We start from the raw sequence: 18,622 nt of genomic DNA on the forward strand, positions 1-18,622 counted from the left end.
TAAAAACCATGGTATTCTATTACAATTTGAGAGCTAGCAAATCAAGGATAGACATCTATAATACAGAGTATAACAAGCAGTTAAAGTTCAAGTAACAACTTTTAAAGATTTTCAGTAACAAATATGGACAGACTAAAATTGCATCTGTCTACATAACTGCTGATGGTTTTAAGAATATCCCAAGACACTGGACATTTTATTCCTACTTCCTTGCTACTTAGAAGCTAATATAAATAGCCACCATAATACTACACAACTCTCTAAAAGGTGGCAGAAGTGAAGTACAGATACTGGGGATATAAATCCCTAATGAGGTTTTAGCTGACAGAATGTTACCATAAAGAGCATAATAGGTTAAATACTCAAAATTACATGAAAAGTTATAGCCTTATCTTGATCCTGCAAACTGGCCTCTGCTCTAGCCACTGCAAAAGTACAAAAAGAAAAGAAAACCAGAAACAAAAAACCAACTTTATCTAAAATCTTCATGTGTAGCATAGAAGAGACAGGGAGACAAAGTGTAAGTGTGTTTACATTTAGAAGGTGGGATGTGATAAGCCCCAAGTTTTCTTATAATACTAAAATCCCCAAAATCTTGAAGGGAAAATAAAAAATGTTTTTAAACTCATACAACTATGTTTTCCAGTTAATTGCACTTCTTAATTACCATTTATAATCTTTATCCACCTTCTTTATACAGTGATCCCTCGGTATCCATGGGGGATTGATTCTAGGCCTCCCTATGAACACCAAAATCCATGAATGCTCAAGTCCCTTGTATAAAATGGCCCAATATTTGCATGTAACCTATGTACATTCTCCCATATGCTCTAAATAATCTCTACATTATTTATAATACTAATAGAGTGTAAATACGATATGAATTAGACTGAATTATTTAGAAAATGACAAGAAAAAAAAAGCCTGTACATATTCAATGCAGATACAACCATCCATTTCCCCGCCTCCAAATACTTTCAATCTGTGGTTGCTTGAATCCAATGAATGTGGAACCCAGGGATACAGAGGGCCAATGTACTAATGATTCTGGGCTACTGAAACAATCAGAATAAGGTCCATTTGTCCAATTCTTGTCTCCTTAATTACGTTTTCCCATGTAAAAATAAATGACACTCAAGTACGTTATTTTTAGTCACCAATATTAATGTATAAAGGAGAAAAATTAAAGGTTATAAAATATTAATGTAAAGATATCAAAAAGCTACAGAGAAGAATAACAAGAATTCTCCAAGTATCCAGTAATTTGTAGGGAGAAAAGGTCCATAATTCCTGAAGAATGTATGTGTGGCTGTTTTCTTAGTGAATTTCTTTAAATAAACTAAAAAAGAATAAGAATTTATTTATATGTTGGTATGCCATATACATTTATAAACAATACAAGTGCAAAACGGATACTATTAAAATACTGCCTACATAAACTGTGGACTCATTTCATCACCATTTCATTATATGCAATAGTTTATTTACCTTGATGCTTCTTTAATGACATTTTGTAAAAATATTAGTCTTGTTTGTAAACTGCCTTGCACATGCTTCAGTAAAGTGAAGATTCTTTCATATTCTTAAAGCAAAAGAAACAAAAAGAAAAATTAAGTGCCTTTCATTTGTATTCTTATTCAATATTCTTCTTTTGCAGTTTATTATATTAAGATATATTGAGATAAAAACATTCTACATAAAAATTTCACCACTCATTAGAGATTTTATATTTTAACATATATGTAAAAGTAAGTACACAGCAACAAAGATAAAACAACTATTCAAACCCTGCTTTGTAAGTAAAAGTTCCTATTAAGGTATCAAACATAAAGCTTAAAAGGATGAGTAAATAGCTTTATGGTAGTATCACTAAAAAATAAGAACAAGTGGCCTTTACAAAACTCCATCCTTACAGTTTAAAATTCTAACAGCTAACATGGGGGTAACTGGGAAGTGGGGGTAAAAACCAAACAGGTTAAGAGTATTATTTCAGTTTAAAGTTTTCATATGAAACTCTGCAAGGGCTATAAACGTCTAAACTCCAAGGACTGATTTGTACCCATTTCTGGACCACCCAGGTCATTGTACTACCCCAGGGCAAGTGATCTGTTAACATCCTCTAAATGAATGCCAATAATACTGAACTTTTTCCCATGAAGTTCTTTTGTGTTCATATACCAGACAGCTTTCATAACTTTAGTTTCTCGGCCTAAACATATCCTATAATATCATAGTTTAACTACTAAACATAGTGGTAGGCACTACGACCAGAACTTTACAGACATGAAGTCATTTAATTTTCACTGTATCTCTTGTGAGCTAGCTGCTATATTAAAATTCCATCGTTGGTCAGAAGAATATTCCAGACTATGGGTTCCTGTCAGTTTATCTGTACAGTGTTGCTCTGCTCTCAGTCCCTGCTGCCTACCACCATACCTAGTACCTTGGAAATAGAAGATATTCAGTGTTGGTCAGATGAATAAAGGATCTTAACTGAGATGTTGTTCAAGACAGATCTAGAATCATATCTATTATTTTACTACAGTTACTTGACTTTTTTTTTTTTTTGCTTTTTGAGCACATACAGAAATCAGATCTGAGGTTCATCTCTTATTATACATACTTCTTCCTGGCTTTCGGATCTCTTTCATTATTTGTGCTTTTAGTTCAGTATTGACCTCTTCATGGCTTCTGCAATGCATCAATTTCTTTCCTTTGTTGAGTGAAGATGCTGGTATGTTCTCTTCAGCACATTGTTCTTTATCTCTTGGCTCCTCATGATTTTCTAAAAATCCACCAACAGTGAGGTCATTGGTTCCTAAATGGTCATGACCAAGAGCCTCCGTATGATTGGTTGGCCGTTCCAGTAAACTGGCTGGAGAAGATGTTGAAAATTCAGTATCCATAGCATTTGGTGTAATGTCTGATGAAAGTTGGTCTGCAACATGATTTTCAATCACATCATGTATCATCGAATCATTAGTGGTTTCTGAAACTAAAAACAAAGATACGGGGAAAAAATTATGGGATCCAGTCTCAAAGCATACAGTAAATAAAGCTACAAAAGAACATTACTACAGCAAGTCACAACTGTTTTCCTTGACTAATGCAAGTTAACAAATAATGTGATATAGTTCTTAAGCATTGCCAAAGATACGGTAGATTTCAATGTGACACATACACAGTATTTACAAAATATTTACAATTTTTACCCTTAGAGAAAAAAATAAAGCCAATTTCAAGTAGTTTTTAGTTTTCTGGTTTATTCTATAGCAATTTTATTGAAACAAGTAGGTTCTTGATACTTCAATGAAATATCTATGATCAAAATTATCACGGTCATCTATCTCTACCTTAGAGAGCCCTAACTCACACATAAGCCTTATACATCTGGTATCATTTAGGGGCAAAAGTAAACAATGGGTAGTTTTTACTTTCCACTTATACTTCTGCCTTTAACTGTTCCAAATTCTGCAGGGAACATACCACCAAACAGGTAATGTTTTACAGTATACCCTTCTAACTAGAGAATCTAGTCATCATTTATCTACCAGTGCAGAGCAACCTGGTGCCCACTTCAGCTCATTAGACTACTAAAACTAAAAACTCACAAGCCTTCCTCTTAACACCAGATTATTAGACTTGCCCCACAGAAAGCAGCTGAATTTTAAGTTCTCTGATTGCTCACCAACCTCCAGGATACCAGCTGAATTCATCTCTACTGTCCTCATTTCCTGTCCAAACTATAAACTCAGTTTACTCATATTCCCCTATACACTCATTTCCACAAATCCCCCAAATTCCTGACTCTCTCCTAAATTCGATTCCATGATTTGCAAACTCCTCTTTACTGAATATTCTCTACAACAACTTATGCTTTAACTGAAACCCAGCTCTCCTGTATGGAGACTGCTCTCCTTTCCAGACCAAAAGTAGAAATTGCTTTCTCTTGCACAATCTCCATAGGCATAAAAGGACATGGAGTCACTGATTCCTTCACTTCCTAGTGCTATTGCAAAATTACTCCCTTGCACTCTTGTGAGACTCAACCATGCCACTCATGCTGTCTCTCCTTATCACTATCTTAGGCCAATCTCCAGGGTAGAAGCCTGTAAGACACTGTTGTTTCTGGCACCCAGTTCATAGCCTTCCTTCTGTTGTGCTGAGCCCCTATCAACTCCAGTGGGGATGGCACCAAATTCAAGAAGCCAAAGAAGAGACCCAGAGCCAGCAAACAAGACAAGGCGTTTTGTTGGGGGCTTACATAAAGGGGAGCGAGCCCAGTGGTGGCAAGCTAGGCAGGAGAACCACCTTACATACAGTCCAATGGTGGTGGGCTGGACAGGATAACTGCACGGCCCAGTGGCAGCAGGCTGGGCAGAAAAATGGCAACTGCTTGCAAAAAGTATGCAGTTTATATCGTATTTCCACTTAGCACTCTTCCCCCTAACAACTTCCACTTGGCAACCTTCATTTAACCCAAAACAAAGGGCCTCAATCCCCTGTCTGGCCTGCATTCACTTCACAATGGGCTAGGGGCACAGATGTTCCTTATAGATAGGGAATGGATCTTTGGGTTAGCCACCCTATTCCCTAGCTCAGAACTCCCAACCGCATGCAGGTGTTGTCTGCAAGCAGGGTCATTCTCAGGGTATGCTTCAGTTATTGCTATCAAGCGCATCTGTCATGCACATTCCACCCCCAAAGCCCTTCTGACTTCATTCTTGGTTCTTACTACTACTCGAAGTCTGGTGTGTGGACAAGTAGCAGTAGCACCAACAGAGAGCTTGCTAGAAATGCTCATCTGCCTCAGACTGAATAAATGAGAACCTGTAGTTTAACTAGATCTCCCAGGTGATTCACATACATATTCAAGTCTGAGAAGTGCTGTGGTGACTTCAGTGTTTAAGCAGATCACCTGTTAAGAACCTGGCCTCCCCATTCCCCAGCTTCTCTCTAAAGAACTTACACTTACACCTTCGCCTTTCACATCCAGACAAATTCAGAGATGGAGGAGTATCATCTTCACAGTACTCCCGCTACTGCTCCTTAACTCAGCCAGACTTTGACTCTAGCAATTCCTCTACTTTCTTCCTCCTATTAACCATATCCCTTCTAAGTAGCCAATTCTGTATTAGGCTTATATCCCTGTAAGTAAAAGTGATATATCACTTTTACTAATGTCTTAATTTCTCTTGTTCTACTGTCTTCCCATAACATCTGCCAAGCAAAATCCCATCTCTTGACTTGCTCTATCTGCTTGCCCCAGACTTGCCTTTGGAATCATGAGTGCTGCTGGAGAAATAGGGCCCAGCTCTACAGAGTGGTCACAATCACCATCTCTACTTGGATCCTAGGCACTTTCTAGCAACCTTATCACAATCTTTTCTCTCTCTCTCCCACAGAGATTGTTAAACTCCCTCACTCTCTTCAAACCTCTGACTTTCCCAATATCCCCTTCCGTCTCAGCAGTATACTTCACCTTCTACCTCACAGAGCTCGAAAGAAAAGCAAAGCCATGATTAAGGGACTTCCTTTACCTCCCTCTAACTAAATTGCACACACCCTCGCCCCACTTCCCCCCACATTCTGCATCAATGGAGGGAGCATTCTTTCATCTGTGCTCTAGACCATTCCCTCTTGCGTTCTCAGTAATTTGGTGCTGAGTATGCCTTTTCTCATTTTCATTTTCAACCTCTCCCTCTTTACTGGTTCCATCACCAGCACTGAAACATGCTCAAGCATCTTTGACATTAAAAACAAAGAAAAATCACCATTTTCAAAACCCTGTGAACTCTTTCAGGTACCATGCTCTTTTCCTATCTTCCTTTTACAAATAAACTTAACTGGTTGTTTATACTCATAGTCATTGTTTCCATTTTCTCACCCCTCACTCCTCCCATAACCCCTTATTAGGCTCTGCCCCTTTACTCCACAGAAATTGCTCTTGCTAAGATCGCAAAAGACCACAGAATCTTTCCATTTCTCTTGATCGAACTGTTTTTTTTTTTTTAAAGTATTTGGGACAACTACCCACTCAATTATCTTGCCCTTTAGCTTCCATGACATTAAATTCTCCCCTATTTTCTCCTATGTCTAAAATTCTTCCTTCTCAATCTCCTTTTCTGCTTTCTCCTCTTAACTTTGGCACTTTTAAGGTTCTGTTCTGAGTGTTTTTTCTTCTGTTTGCCTTGGTGAGATTTTATTCAGTGCAATAGGCAGTAACCTGCCTCTCATACTACCCCTCTAGCCCAATCCTCTTCTCCTGAGTCCCAAACTCAATATTCATCTTCTAACTTAGGATCTCCACTTGATGACCTAATATGCACTTCTAAACTAAACTCATTTATCATTTCTTCTTCCACCCACCCAGTGTCTCTCAAGACAGACGTCTGACTCCTCCCCTGCTCTGGTCCCAACATCCAACCAGTAACCAAGTCCTTTAGTGGTATGTCCAGGTATTTCTCAAATACATATTCTTCTTGAAACCCCACTGTCAGGTCAGCAGCATCTGTTCCCCGGGTTTCCCAACTGATTCCTGTGCATGCACAATTATTTAATAACATCAAATATACAGTCAGTGTCCATACTCTCCAACATGTTTTCTGTTTGTGCAAAAGTTTGATTTTGTTTGATTCTGAGTACAGTTAAGGCCTATACATTGCAACTGGCTTATATATCTCTTAAACTACATTTGAATCTGTAAAATCCTTCCGTACCCCTTTTATTTTTCTGGAAAAATTTTTTTCTGGAAAAAATATTTTTTTCCCAGGAAAAAAACCCAACAGATTCTTTGTCCTGTAGAGTTTTCTACAATCTGGATTTTACTAATTGTATCCCACATGTTTCTCTGTCCCCTGTATTTCCTATAAATTGGTTTGATTACATTGATGTTCAATTTTGGTGTTTGGTTTTTTTTTTTTTTTTTTGGTAAGACAACTTCAAAGGCAGTATTGGATACTTCCATCAGGAGTCATATAATATTTTGTTTCTCTTCAGTTAACATGCTGCAAGTATGACCACTATATATAATTGATAAGTCCATTAATTCATTAGGGTTTCCCTACATTCATTCTTGCTCCTCTCTGATAATAGCCCACACACATTACAGTCAACCTGGTCTTCATAAAATGCTAATCAGATTAGGTCACCATCATTTTAAAGCCTTTCAGTGGATTCTCACTGTCCTTAGAATAAAGTTGAAAATAGCTTCCAAGACCTTCCATAATCTGGCTTCTATCTTTCAGTTCTCACCTTACCTCATTCCCAACACCCTTGCTATACTGGAATTCTTTAAGTTCCCTTAATGTCTTTCTCTTTATGCCTCTGCACATACTATTGCTCTAGCATAAGCAAATGGCACAGCTTTTGGCTTAAGCATTAACTTCTTCAGTTAAGTGCCTTGACTTCATTGACTTAAATCCTCTTGCCAAATGCTTCCAGAATATACTTGACATCTTTTTCGTAACATTCAACATATCTGTTCAATGACTGACCCTCCTTGCTGATCATAAATGAGGGCAGAGATCACTCCTGTCTTCAGTGGTATACCTCAAAGCACAGCATTATCCAAAATAGCATACATATTTAATAATTAGTTGACTTCAACTGAAATTGAAAACCATCTTTCTGTGGATAGTGATAATGCTCCTTTCAAAAGTATTATTTTGAAAGATTTGCAAATGTATGTTAGAACATGATAGCTAATAAAGCATCATAAATATAAGAAATGTTCAAATGTTCATTAAAAAACATATAAAAATGATTACATGCTCATTTAAACAAATATCTTCTCTATACATTCATTCACTCATTGTACTACTAATCAATTTCCTTCTATAACAAAAATCTCTTCCTTGAAAAGGAACCAAAAGGCAGCAAATAATGTTTAAGAAAAAAACAATTCTTACTTTTATGAAGAGGAAGAGGTTTAATAAGATCTGGCTGTGCTTGAGTTGTAGGTGCAGGTGGTCCTTTTCCCCCAATATGATTGTTTACAACAGGATTCTGCTGTCTGCCTCTTAGTAGTGGAGACATACACCGACGTCTTTTAGGGATCCCTTGCATATTTGGTTCTCCGGGTCGTTTATGTTTATTTTGAGGTCCAGCCACAAATTCATCTGCTTCATCTATCATCATACCCTTTAGCAAAAAAGAATACAATTTTCTTGAATTTACAATGTTTAAATGGCACAACCAGTGTCAATTCCAATGAAGGTAACTATATTCTGTTGACATTTATTAGATACTCTACCAGGAAAATAGCTTCAGCTTACTTTAGTTAAATTAAGAACTATAAAACTGACAGTGCCTACCATAAACAAATTACATAATAGAACATTTCAAAATTACCTTCTTATCCAGCTTAAAGGGGTTGCCAAATGTATGCAACCTTCGCGGCTGATCAGGATCAAGTTCTCTTAGTGGAGAAGGTACTTGCTTGAGGTATTCCTGGTAGTTCCCCATTTGTGCTATAGGAACACTGTGCACTTGATCTTTCAAAAAGAATACAACAGCAAAAAAAGTTAACCTCCAATTAGTTCTCAAATAATGTTTCCTTATGTATGAATGCTACCTAGTGTTATTCTAGACAGTCTTCTTTACCAACATATTCTAAATTCGTTTGGTGCAATTATAACCACTGCGACAAAATATTTTAAAATAAAATGTAAAATACTGATCTCATCATCTAAACAAACAAAAATTGCCATTAATTTCACACATACATACATTGCCATTAATTCCACACATACAGAAAGTATGTGTGGCCAGGCGCAGTGGCTCATGCCTGTAATCCCAGCACTTTGGGAGGCTGAGGCAGGCATCCGGATCACTTGAGGTAAGGAATGAGACCAGCCTGGCCAACATGGCAAAACCCCATCTCTACTAAAAATACAAAAATTAGCAGGGCATGGTGGCACGTGCCTGTAATCCCAGCTACTAGGGAGGCTAAGGAGGAGAATCGCTTGAACCCAGGATGCGGAGGTTGCAGTGAGCCGAGATCACACCACTGCACTCCAGCCTGGGCGACAGAGCAAGGCTCTGACTCAAAAAAAAAAAAAGTGTGTGTGATCTTACCGTGAAAGATGTATCTCTTCTCTTCTGCGCTATTCCAAATAAACAGAATTTAATTATGGTAGAATTTGTAGAAAATGGAAGTACAGTATGGTAAAAAAAAAAAAAAAAGAGAAGTCACATAGCTAACTCTTTTATATAAAATTATTGTTAGAACGCTTAAATCAGAGGTGGCAAAGGTTTAAAGTCTCATCTGACTTGATTTATAGTAGGTGCCATGGATAAAGGTGAAGGAATTATCAGAACATGTCATGAAACTGGCCATCCAGAGTTAAACCATCAGATACTGGTACATCTCAAGAAAATGATTGAGATAAGAAAAATCACTTATTTTAAGTATACAGTTGGATAAGTGGTTGTGTATGTGCGTGTGTGTGTGTGTGCATGCACGTGTGCATGAATGCATGAGAAAAGCTATAAAAGGAAACTAAACTGTTAAGAAAGGTTGTTACCTCTAGGGAAGAGCATGTGGGGCAACAGTGATGGTAGGAAGAAAGGTAGAGAATCAGGGATGATTCACCTTTTACTTCATTTGTTTGAACTTACAATAAGAATGTTATAGTACTGTAATAATTCTTTGAAATTTACATCACCATGCTATGCTTTTTCAGACTATAAAGAAAAAAAATTAAAAATACCAGTATTAAAACTATGATCTAACCTTCGTCCTGTCCCTTCAGAAATCTGCGAGTGCTCTTCAAAAGATTAGATCTCATTCTTGTTAAGTGATCCAAAAGATTTCGTCTTGGTATGTCATAAGCATTTCTAAATGTCTGTGGCTTCAAATCCTATTAAACAACATTCGAGGACAAAATTTATTGTCAAACATAGAATTACAAGAGACTAAAATCTCTAGCCTGCAGCATAGGTTTGGAAATAAGATATATAAACTAGTTAGCTTTAAAAAAATTAAATAAAGACATATGATATAATCTTAATGTACCGGTTCAGGGCCAAAAGATGAAAATTTGGTAGTGAGCTCAACCAAACAATCTCAATTCACCATCTAACTCTAAAGATTTTATTATATATTCTGGATAAAAGAAGTAAACTCATTTAAGTAAAAATCAATTTCCAAATTTTAAAAACTGAAGTTTTTTTAAAAACAGCTTTGATGTGTAATTTATATACCATAAAATCACCTATTTTAAGTATATAGTTTGATGAGTGTTAGTAAATTTATAGTTGTGAAACCATCATCATAATCCATTTCCACCATCCCCAAGTTCGTTGTACCCACTTGCAGTCAATCACTATTCCTATCCCCAGGCAACCACATGATTTGCTTTCTTTCTATGCTCCATTTTATAAATGGAATTTTGCAATGTCTAATCTTTTGTACTTGGCTTCTTTCAATTAGCATGATGTTTTTGAGATTCATTGACATTATTCATGTATCAGTAGTTTGTTCCTTTTTATTCCAGAGTAGTAGTCTATTATATGGACACACCACATCTTCTTTATCTATTCACCAGTTGATAGGCACTTGGACTGTTTCAAGTTTTTGGCTATTATGAAAAATGCTGCTATAAATTGGCATGCTAAGCCTACAAGTAGAATGACTGATTGTACAGCAAATTTATGTTTACACTTCTTAAGAAAATATCAACTATTTTCTATCAGTAATGTTAGGAGGGTTGCTCCACGTTCTCATCAATCCCTGTATTTTTTGTCTTTTAAATTTTATTCTTCCTAGCAGTTATGAAGTAGTATCTCGTTATGGTTTTAATTTGCATTTCCCTAATGGCTGATAAGGCTGAGCGTTACTTCATGTTATTTGTATTTGCATATTTTCTTTGGCGAAATGTCTGTTCAAGTATTTTGCCCATGTTTGTCCTTTTATTATTGAGTTACATGAATTCTTTATATATTTTGATACAAGTCCTTTATTTGATATGTGCTTTTCTCCCAAGCTGTAGCTTCCCTCTTCATTTTTAATGTTTCTTTTAAAGAGCAAAGTTTTTTTTTATTTTAATGAAATTCAATTTATCAACATTTTTGGTATGTACTTTTAGAAATCTTTGCTAACTCAACATCACGAAGATTTTTTCCTATGTTTTCTTCTAGAAGTTTATAGTTTTTGTTCTTACATTTAAGATCATGACCACTTCAAATAATATGAGGTAATGGTCAAATTCATTATTTTGCATATGGATATCCAATTGTTTCATTTGTTTAAAAGACTGTCTTCTTATCCACTAACGTATTTTAATATCTTTGTTAAGAATTGACTGTGTGTGTGAGGGCCTACATCTAGACTCAATTCTGTTCCACTAATCTCCTGTGTTTATCCTTATGATGGCACCACACTGCATGGATCACTGTAGTAAGTTTTACAATAAGTTTTAAAATCAGATGATATAAGTCTTCCAACTTTATTCTTCTAAAATTGTTTTGGCTATTCTAGGACCTTTACATTTCCATATAAATTTTAGAATCAGCTTGCCTATTTCTACAAAAAGGCTGCTGGGATAAAGATATCTGTAATCATGAGTACTCACAAAGCATTTTTGGATCATGCTGTGGGCCTAATAGGGTCATCAGTTTAAGTACAAAACTATAGTTAATTCTACCATCCACTATTGCAACTTAAAGCAATTTCTAAACCTCTGTTTTCTCATCTATAAAATAAACAAGTTAGTTTACTCTTCATCAATCTATCCATTCATTCACACATCATGTACAGTTTTAATTCTAGCAGTGACAGTATAATGATCATTAGTCTACAAGGGTACAGAAGTACTCTTTAAAGTCTGGATAAACTGAATGTCAGAGTTAACAGAAAATGTGATTTATCCAGTAACATAACAGAACATAACGAGAGTAGCACTAAATTCATGATTATTACCTTATTCAGCAAAGCAACTTGGAACCCAGTGTATTCCTTCATATTAAGGTCTAGCAGTCTGTGAGGGACATCCTCTGAAATTCCCTGGAGGAGTTGTTGAAAATCTTTCCTATATGCCATTGATAAACCATGTGATCGGCTCCGGACTTTTATTCCAGTTTCCTGTACTACTTTTTTGCCTACAGATCCAATGACTCGATCAGATTCTATTTTGGCCTAAAGTAAAAATAAGTAAGAATTATCTTGATAAAATCTAAATTAATAAATCAGATACTAATGGTTATGATCTTCTATAAATTAAATATATATTTTTTAAGTATATAAGAAGTTAAAAACTCAAGTAGCATAGTTTATGTCAAGTATTGAGTAAATTAAACATAGTTTAAACAACAATGTCTTATGATTTTAAATCATTACAACTCTAAACTTTTGGGGCAGGACAAACACAATTTCAATTTATTATTTTATTTATTAATACCCACTATACTTAAACCATGAAATGTAAATGCACACTAAACGAAAATGTGTATTCCCAATTCAGGGGTGATAGAAAATTATTTTTTTTAAATCATCATTACGTAAGACATTTTTACTAGCACATCAATATGGCAAATAATTATGCAGTTCTTCCCTGGAAAGCAAGAAGCAATGTTTTGACTCCTCCCAAACTGCCTTTTGATTTGTAGTTAAGGTAGCGATGTCAGAAGTACTGGAAAAATAATGTATTTCATAGGGCATTAATAATTTCACAGTCAGTTAAACTATATACTGCTTGACTACTATAGTATTTATTAATGTGATTTATGGCCAGAATGACAAAATTCAGTGTTTTCTACAAACATTTCAAAGAAACTCCGATTCTGAAAGAAAAATCTGCAGGTTTCAAAACGTAAAGTTTTTTTTTCTTTTTTAAGGAAAAATGACTTTCTAATCTAAATTTCTCAAAAGATAAATAATGTTCACATATAAGAAGTCTAGGACCACACTCATGAAGCCATTTTCATAAATTAGGAATTATTGTACAATTTTCAAATTAATGTTTCAAAACATAGCACACCATGGACGTGAGACAGAATTATGTAATATATGGCTCTAAAATGTAATATATTAATATAATGGAATTCCATTAGAACCATCAAGAACTAGCTTTTAACCTGTTTAACTATCTTAGCCAAAACCATTCAAAATACTTAATGGCTCACTCTATTTCTTGATATTACCTGTTGACTCAGTTTTTTGAGGTATGAAATGACACTGTAACTAAGTCCATATTCCATACTGTCTGCTATTAGGTTAGGTGCTCCCATCATCCTAACAGCTTTCTTCAAGGGCTATAGGAAAAAAGAAAACATCATTCAATATTAAGCTTATTAAAAACTTATGGTTCCATGTATAGTCTGTCTTAAAATTTTCTCCAAAAAATTATTTCCCCTTCTTTTCCTCAATAAGGAAGTAACACAATCATATTTATGTTTCAGTAAAATGTTTGTCAGTGGGATGAAAGGCCGTTTGAAGTAGTTAAAAAGGATTAGAGGCCATAATAACTCCCCAAGACAAGAAGGATAAGATACTGGACTTCCTTGGTACCACTGGGAGAAACTAGGTTTGGAATAAATGGACAGAAGACACATTCTAGAGGTAGCTCTGATAAAACGTGGGTAGTAAGTGAAAAACAAGGAAAATGCAAGATTTCTACTTTGAGTAATTAGCTGCTCAACCACTCACTAGTTATATGATTCTAGATCAGATTATAAATAAGCTCTCTGGCTCTCTGTGGCTTAGTTTCTCATTTGTAAAATGGGGATAATAACAATATCTACTCTTACAGGGTTGTCATGGGATTAAATGAGTTAATACACATAGAGCACTTTATAAAACCACTGGGTACAAATTATTAATCATTACTATTATTATCATATGCTGAGCTGAAAAAAACAAGCTCTGAAGGAAACATAAGCAGGAGGAAAAAACAATCTAATATTTATTATGGATGTGGAAGTTGAAAGTTAAAAAACCTTTCAATTGTAAGGAGAGACTGAGAAGTACTTTATACGATGAAAAATATCACTAGCAAGAATGTCTAGCATTTGTGAATTGGATGGAGCCAGAAAAAGGATGATAATCGTTGACATATTAGAAAGTGTATAAGCACTGGTGTCAAACTGAAATCATATCCCAGCCCTGATATTTAACACCTATCTGGCTTGGCTAAATCCTCAGGGTTGCCACGAAATGTAAATGAGTCAACGTATGTAACAGTTCCTATTCAAAGTGTTTGTTCTTTTTTGTCCTTCTACTTGCCAGGCACTGTGTGCTAGACATTCAATACAACTTATCTGTTAGAACTATAAAATGTCATGATTTTTAAAGCTCAATAAATTAATCTCCTAATTATATTAGGGATGATTTAGAAAGATTATTTATAGCCAAATGCTATAATATTCCTGCATCAAAACAGAATACATAAGTGATTTTAAGTACTTTTGTTAAAAAGTTATCTTTCACAAACTAAATCATGTATTTAATAAAATGCACATTATTGGTTTTACCTACTATGATACACTAATTTTGAAGTAATCAAGTCCTCTAAAGCATATGGTTCTATAAGAATATACACTTATCCACCTTACAAAGTGTTTCTAGAGATTTGGGAAATAATACAACAAAAATTATTGTGCACCCTTATAAAGAAACATAGTCGGCCCTACATATCTGTGGATTCCGTATTCTGTGAATTCAACCAACCACAGACTGAAAACGTTAGGAAAAAAAATGGATCGTTGCATCTGTACTGAACATATATACAGACTCTTTTTTCCTTGACATTATTCCTTAAACAATACAGTATAATAAGTATATACATATTAAGTAACCTAGAAATGGTTTAAAGTATACAAGAGAATGTGTGTAGGTTATATGCAAATACTATGCATTTTATATGAGGGACTTGAGCATCTGTGACTTTTGGTGTCCACAGGTGATCCTGGAGCCAATCCCTCACAGATACTGAGAGACAACTATAATCACAAAACTGTAATTTTAAAAGGTAGTACAACACTCGAGGTTAAAAGCCTAAATCTAAGCCAGACTGAATTTCAGGCCCCTCATCCCTTCACATATTAGGTATGTAGTCTTGTGCAAATTATTTAATTTTTAATGCCTTAGTTTCCTCATCTGTGTAACAGAACCAATAGTCATTGCTACCTCATAGGGTAACTGTATAAATTAATGATGTTGCTTAGGACAGTACCTGGCCTACGTAAGCAGTACATAAATGTTCTCATGATCACGATCATCATCACTACTCTGCAAATCACTGAAACCTCTCTTTACCTTTACATCTATAGTGGTCATTTGTATACTCAATTTTCATGTCATTTAATCTATAAAAGCAATAAATAAAAGTTTATAATACCCACAATAAACCATAAGCATAATATAATTAACAATTTTTTTTTTTTTTTTTTTTTTTTGGAGACGGTGTTTCGCTCTTGTTGCCCAGGCTGGATGGAGTGCAGTGGCACAATCTCGGCTCATTGCAACCTCTGCCTTCTGGTTTCAAGCGATTCTCCTGCCTCAGCCTCCCGAGTAGCTGGGATTACAGGCGCCCGCCACCACGCCCAGCTAATTTCTGTATTTTCAGTAGAGACGGGGTTTCACCATGTTGGCCAGGCTGGTCTTGATCTGACCTCATGATCCACCCGCCTCGGCCTCCCAAAGTGCTGGGATTACAGGTGTGAGCCACTGTGCCCGGCCAACAAGTTCTTTTAAATAATATTCTTACCCCGAGATAGTAGGGAGGCATTGTCTTCAAATAACTTTCAAATGACTGTCTCCACTTCAATGTTGGTTTTGCTTTATGCACTTTAAACAAGTCATCTAGAAACGTATAATGTGAACAAACTATCACTACTCATTATTTTCACACATAGAAGCCAAGTCAAAGACGTTTCCTTTTTAAAGTCTGCTTTGTTATTTTTGAGAGAGTAACATCAGACGTTTTTTAACATGAAAGTCAGTAAGATTTACGGTTTTGTCATTTTCTATAAAATGACAAGATGCCAATTATGGCCTAAAAGTACATGCAGGAATTAAGTTAGAATCAGAAAATACACAAGGAAAATCTATGCCCTCCCTAGACCTAGACACAAAGCAGATTTGAAGACAGAAACAAAGCATGCACAATGTTTTCTATAAAATATACCTACTAATATTTTGACTATAACTTTTAAATTTAATGTGATTTCATGGGAGGTAAGTTTTCTCCAACAGCACTCCTCAAAAATCATAGCTAGATTGTACCTAGAAACTAACTTTAGGCTTTTATCAAATTATTTTGGAACAAATTCCTTTATTTAAAAAATATTTGCCAAATAAAAATTAAAGTGTAGATAAATTCTTAGAAAATGCACTCAGATCTTGTTAACTATACTATGCTTCTACAAAACGTCTCATTTCAAACAGAAAGCCTATATTACCAATTCTAACTGTTAGAAATCTGGCTTGCAGAAAAGTTAGAATATTTAATTAAAAAATTTAAAATGTAATACCTTTGGCTGGGCACAGTGGCCCATGTCTGTAATCCCAGCACTTTGGCAGGCCAAGGCGGGCGGATCACCTGAGGTCAGGAGTTCAAGACCAGCCTGGTCAACACGGTGAAACCCTGTCTCCACTAAAAATAAAAAACTTAGCTGGGCATGATGGTGTATGCCTGTAGTCCCAGCTACTTGGGAGGGAGGCTGAGGCAGGAGAATCGCTTGAACCTGGGAGACGGAGGTTGCAGTGAGCTGAGAATACGCCACTGCACTCCAGCCTGGGTGACAGAGCGAGACTCCATCCCCCCGCCAAAAAAAGTAATACCTTTATTAAATTGCAGACTAAAAAGTGTTTCAATATCATCTTTTAATTTACTATAAACACGAACAGGTTGTTATATTTTCTTACACATGTTCAATATTTTAGAATATTCAAAATATTTTCACTGATTTCCAGAAGACAAGAAAAACTACAAAGAAATGCACTTTAGGAAAACTTTTATATGCTAAGCCAAGGAGAAAGTGACAAGAATGACTTACCTAAGAGGGGAAGAAGGACTGGATAATTGTAAGGCATCACAAATAAGTTGACACAGTTCAGTGCTGTACTGGCTTTCAAGTAACCAAAAGGATGACCAAGTTCACTGTATTTTGCACTATTGCTCACGTACACCTGTTAAAAAGGAGCAGTTAAAACTTTAATAACCTTTAAAGAATGTTACATAAACCATTGATTCAATTCAGCTTTTTAAGAAACACCTCATTTAAATTTTGGGGTCACTGTAAGTTGTTCAGCTCACCTGCCAACATGTTTGAGGAGATTTCCTTTCCAGGATAAATTGAGTCAGTGGTGAAGGTTCCAACTCATATTTGTCAAAAGGAAGTTTATCAATAACCATTGGTTCACAGTCTGTACAGGAAAACTTCACTACAGGATGAGATGTACGAGGTGGCTAAAGGGGAAAGTCTTGTAATTACTACTTACATGAAATTCCAGAAACAAAACTAAGTATCCCTCATTATCAAAATTTACTCAGTTCCTCCGTCTTGCTAATAAGAGTTTGATTTACTGCTAAAAGCAACATTAAGCTGAAAGAAAACACTTGAAAATGTAATGCTAAAGTTATGTAATATTCACAAGAAAAAGAAACACTTGAAAATCTATAGAAATGAAAATATTTTTAGGTCTTATGCAAAATTTAGTAATTGAGCATTCATTAATTTTTACATCCAAAAAATGAGAAATTTATATAGAAACTCTCACAAGTCTTCATTTGTAGCAATTACTTATAGAGTAGTGACTTCCAAAGTAATCATAGATCTTGATCAGTTTTTGAACATACTATATATTTCTAATTATATAAATTATAAATGTAGATGTGCATAACAAAATATATACCAAAATGGTATTAAAATAGGAGAAAAATAACCATAAATAGAACTTCTAATGTTTCCTTCCCTATTCCAGCAATCATTTTGGTAAACTCTATAGGATACACACCCTTATTTTAGAAACCCCTGTTCTAGAGGTATAAAAAAGTAATACTTTTTTTTAAAAAGGCATGTTACCCCCCAATCTACCTCTTAATAGTCCTCTTCCTAAAAATCTCACAAATTGTGAACAAAATGAGCTATGAGGAAATAATTTTAAATTTCAAAGCTATAAAGGACTCTATTGGCCTCAGTTATTGCTTATACCCTGGTGGTTCACGAATCTACTGTGTTGGGGCCAGATGGCTCCTATTTCTCTGCTGTATCTAACTACCCACTAGACATAACCTGAATCTTCCACAGGTCCCTCAGACCAATATGTACAATTGTTTCTTCTCCCCCAAGCTACAAAACCTGTTCTAAAAACCTAGCCGTTATTCTTGATATCTTCCCCTCATCCTCCATATTTAACTGTCACAAAGACCTGGATAAACTGATAACACAAATTCTAAGGCACTTACCAGAACACATAAACATGGCAGGTAGTCATTAGTAGTTGCTGCCTTCTGTCAATACTAAACTCTCATCTCTCTAGAAATGTTATCTTCTATTTCTTACCACTTTAATTTGGTCCCTCATCATTTCTCAGATTAGACTAGTACAAATGCTTTTTGCTTTGTTTAGTTTCTAATCAGTCCCCCTCTGATCAATCCTATGGCAGTGAAATATAAAT

General features: G+C 35.4%; 1 protein-coding gene across 6 annotated transcripts in view; it reads right to left on the reverse strand.

Annotated features, from left to right (window-relative positions):
• Positions 1-18,622, reverse strand: part of INTS6 (integrator complex subunit 6) — a 101,517-nt gene that overhangs the window by 13,764 nt on the left and 69,131 nt on the right. For all 6 annotated transcript variants that reach the window (XM_054446311.2, XM_054446310.2, XM_054446306.2 and 3 more), the window contains 10 exons: positions 17,259-17,411; positions 16,999-17,131; positions 15,708-15,802; positions 13,144-13,254; positions 11,924-12,139; positions 9,737-9,863; positions 8,353-8,495; positions 7,911-8,142; positions 2,624-2,995; positions 1,489-1,582 (listed from right to left, as the gene is read on the reverse strand). In XM_054446311.2, the coding sequence (XP_054302286.1) occupies positions 1,489-1,582; positions 2,624-2,995; positions 7,911-8,142; positions 8,353-8,495; positions 9,737-9,863; positions 11,924-12,139; positions 13,144-13,254; positions 15,708-15,802; positions 16,999-17,131; positions 17,259-17,411 (1,676 nt within the window). The remainder of the gene's footprint in view (positions 1-1,488; positions 1,583-2,623; positions 2,996-7,910; positions 8,143-8,352; positions 8,496-9,736; positions 9,864-11,923; positions 12,140-13,143; positions 13,255-15,707; positions 15,803-16,998; positions 17,132-17,258; positions 17,412-18,622) is intronic.

Source organism: Pongo pygmaeus, chromosome 14 (genome assembly GCF_028885625.2).
Source record: "Pongo pygmaeus isolate AG05252 chromosome 14, NHGRI_mPonPyg2-v2.0_pri, whole genome shotgun sequence".
In the NCBI taxonomy this organism is placed as follows: Eukaryota; Metazoa; Chordata; class Mammalia; order Primates; family Hominidae; genus Pongo; species Pongo pygmaeus.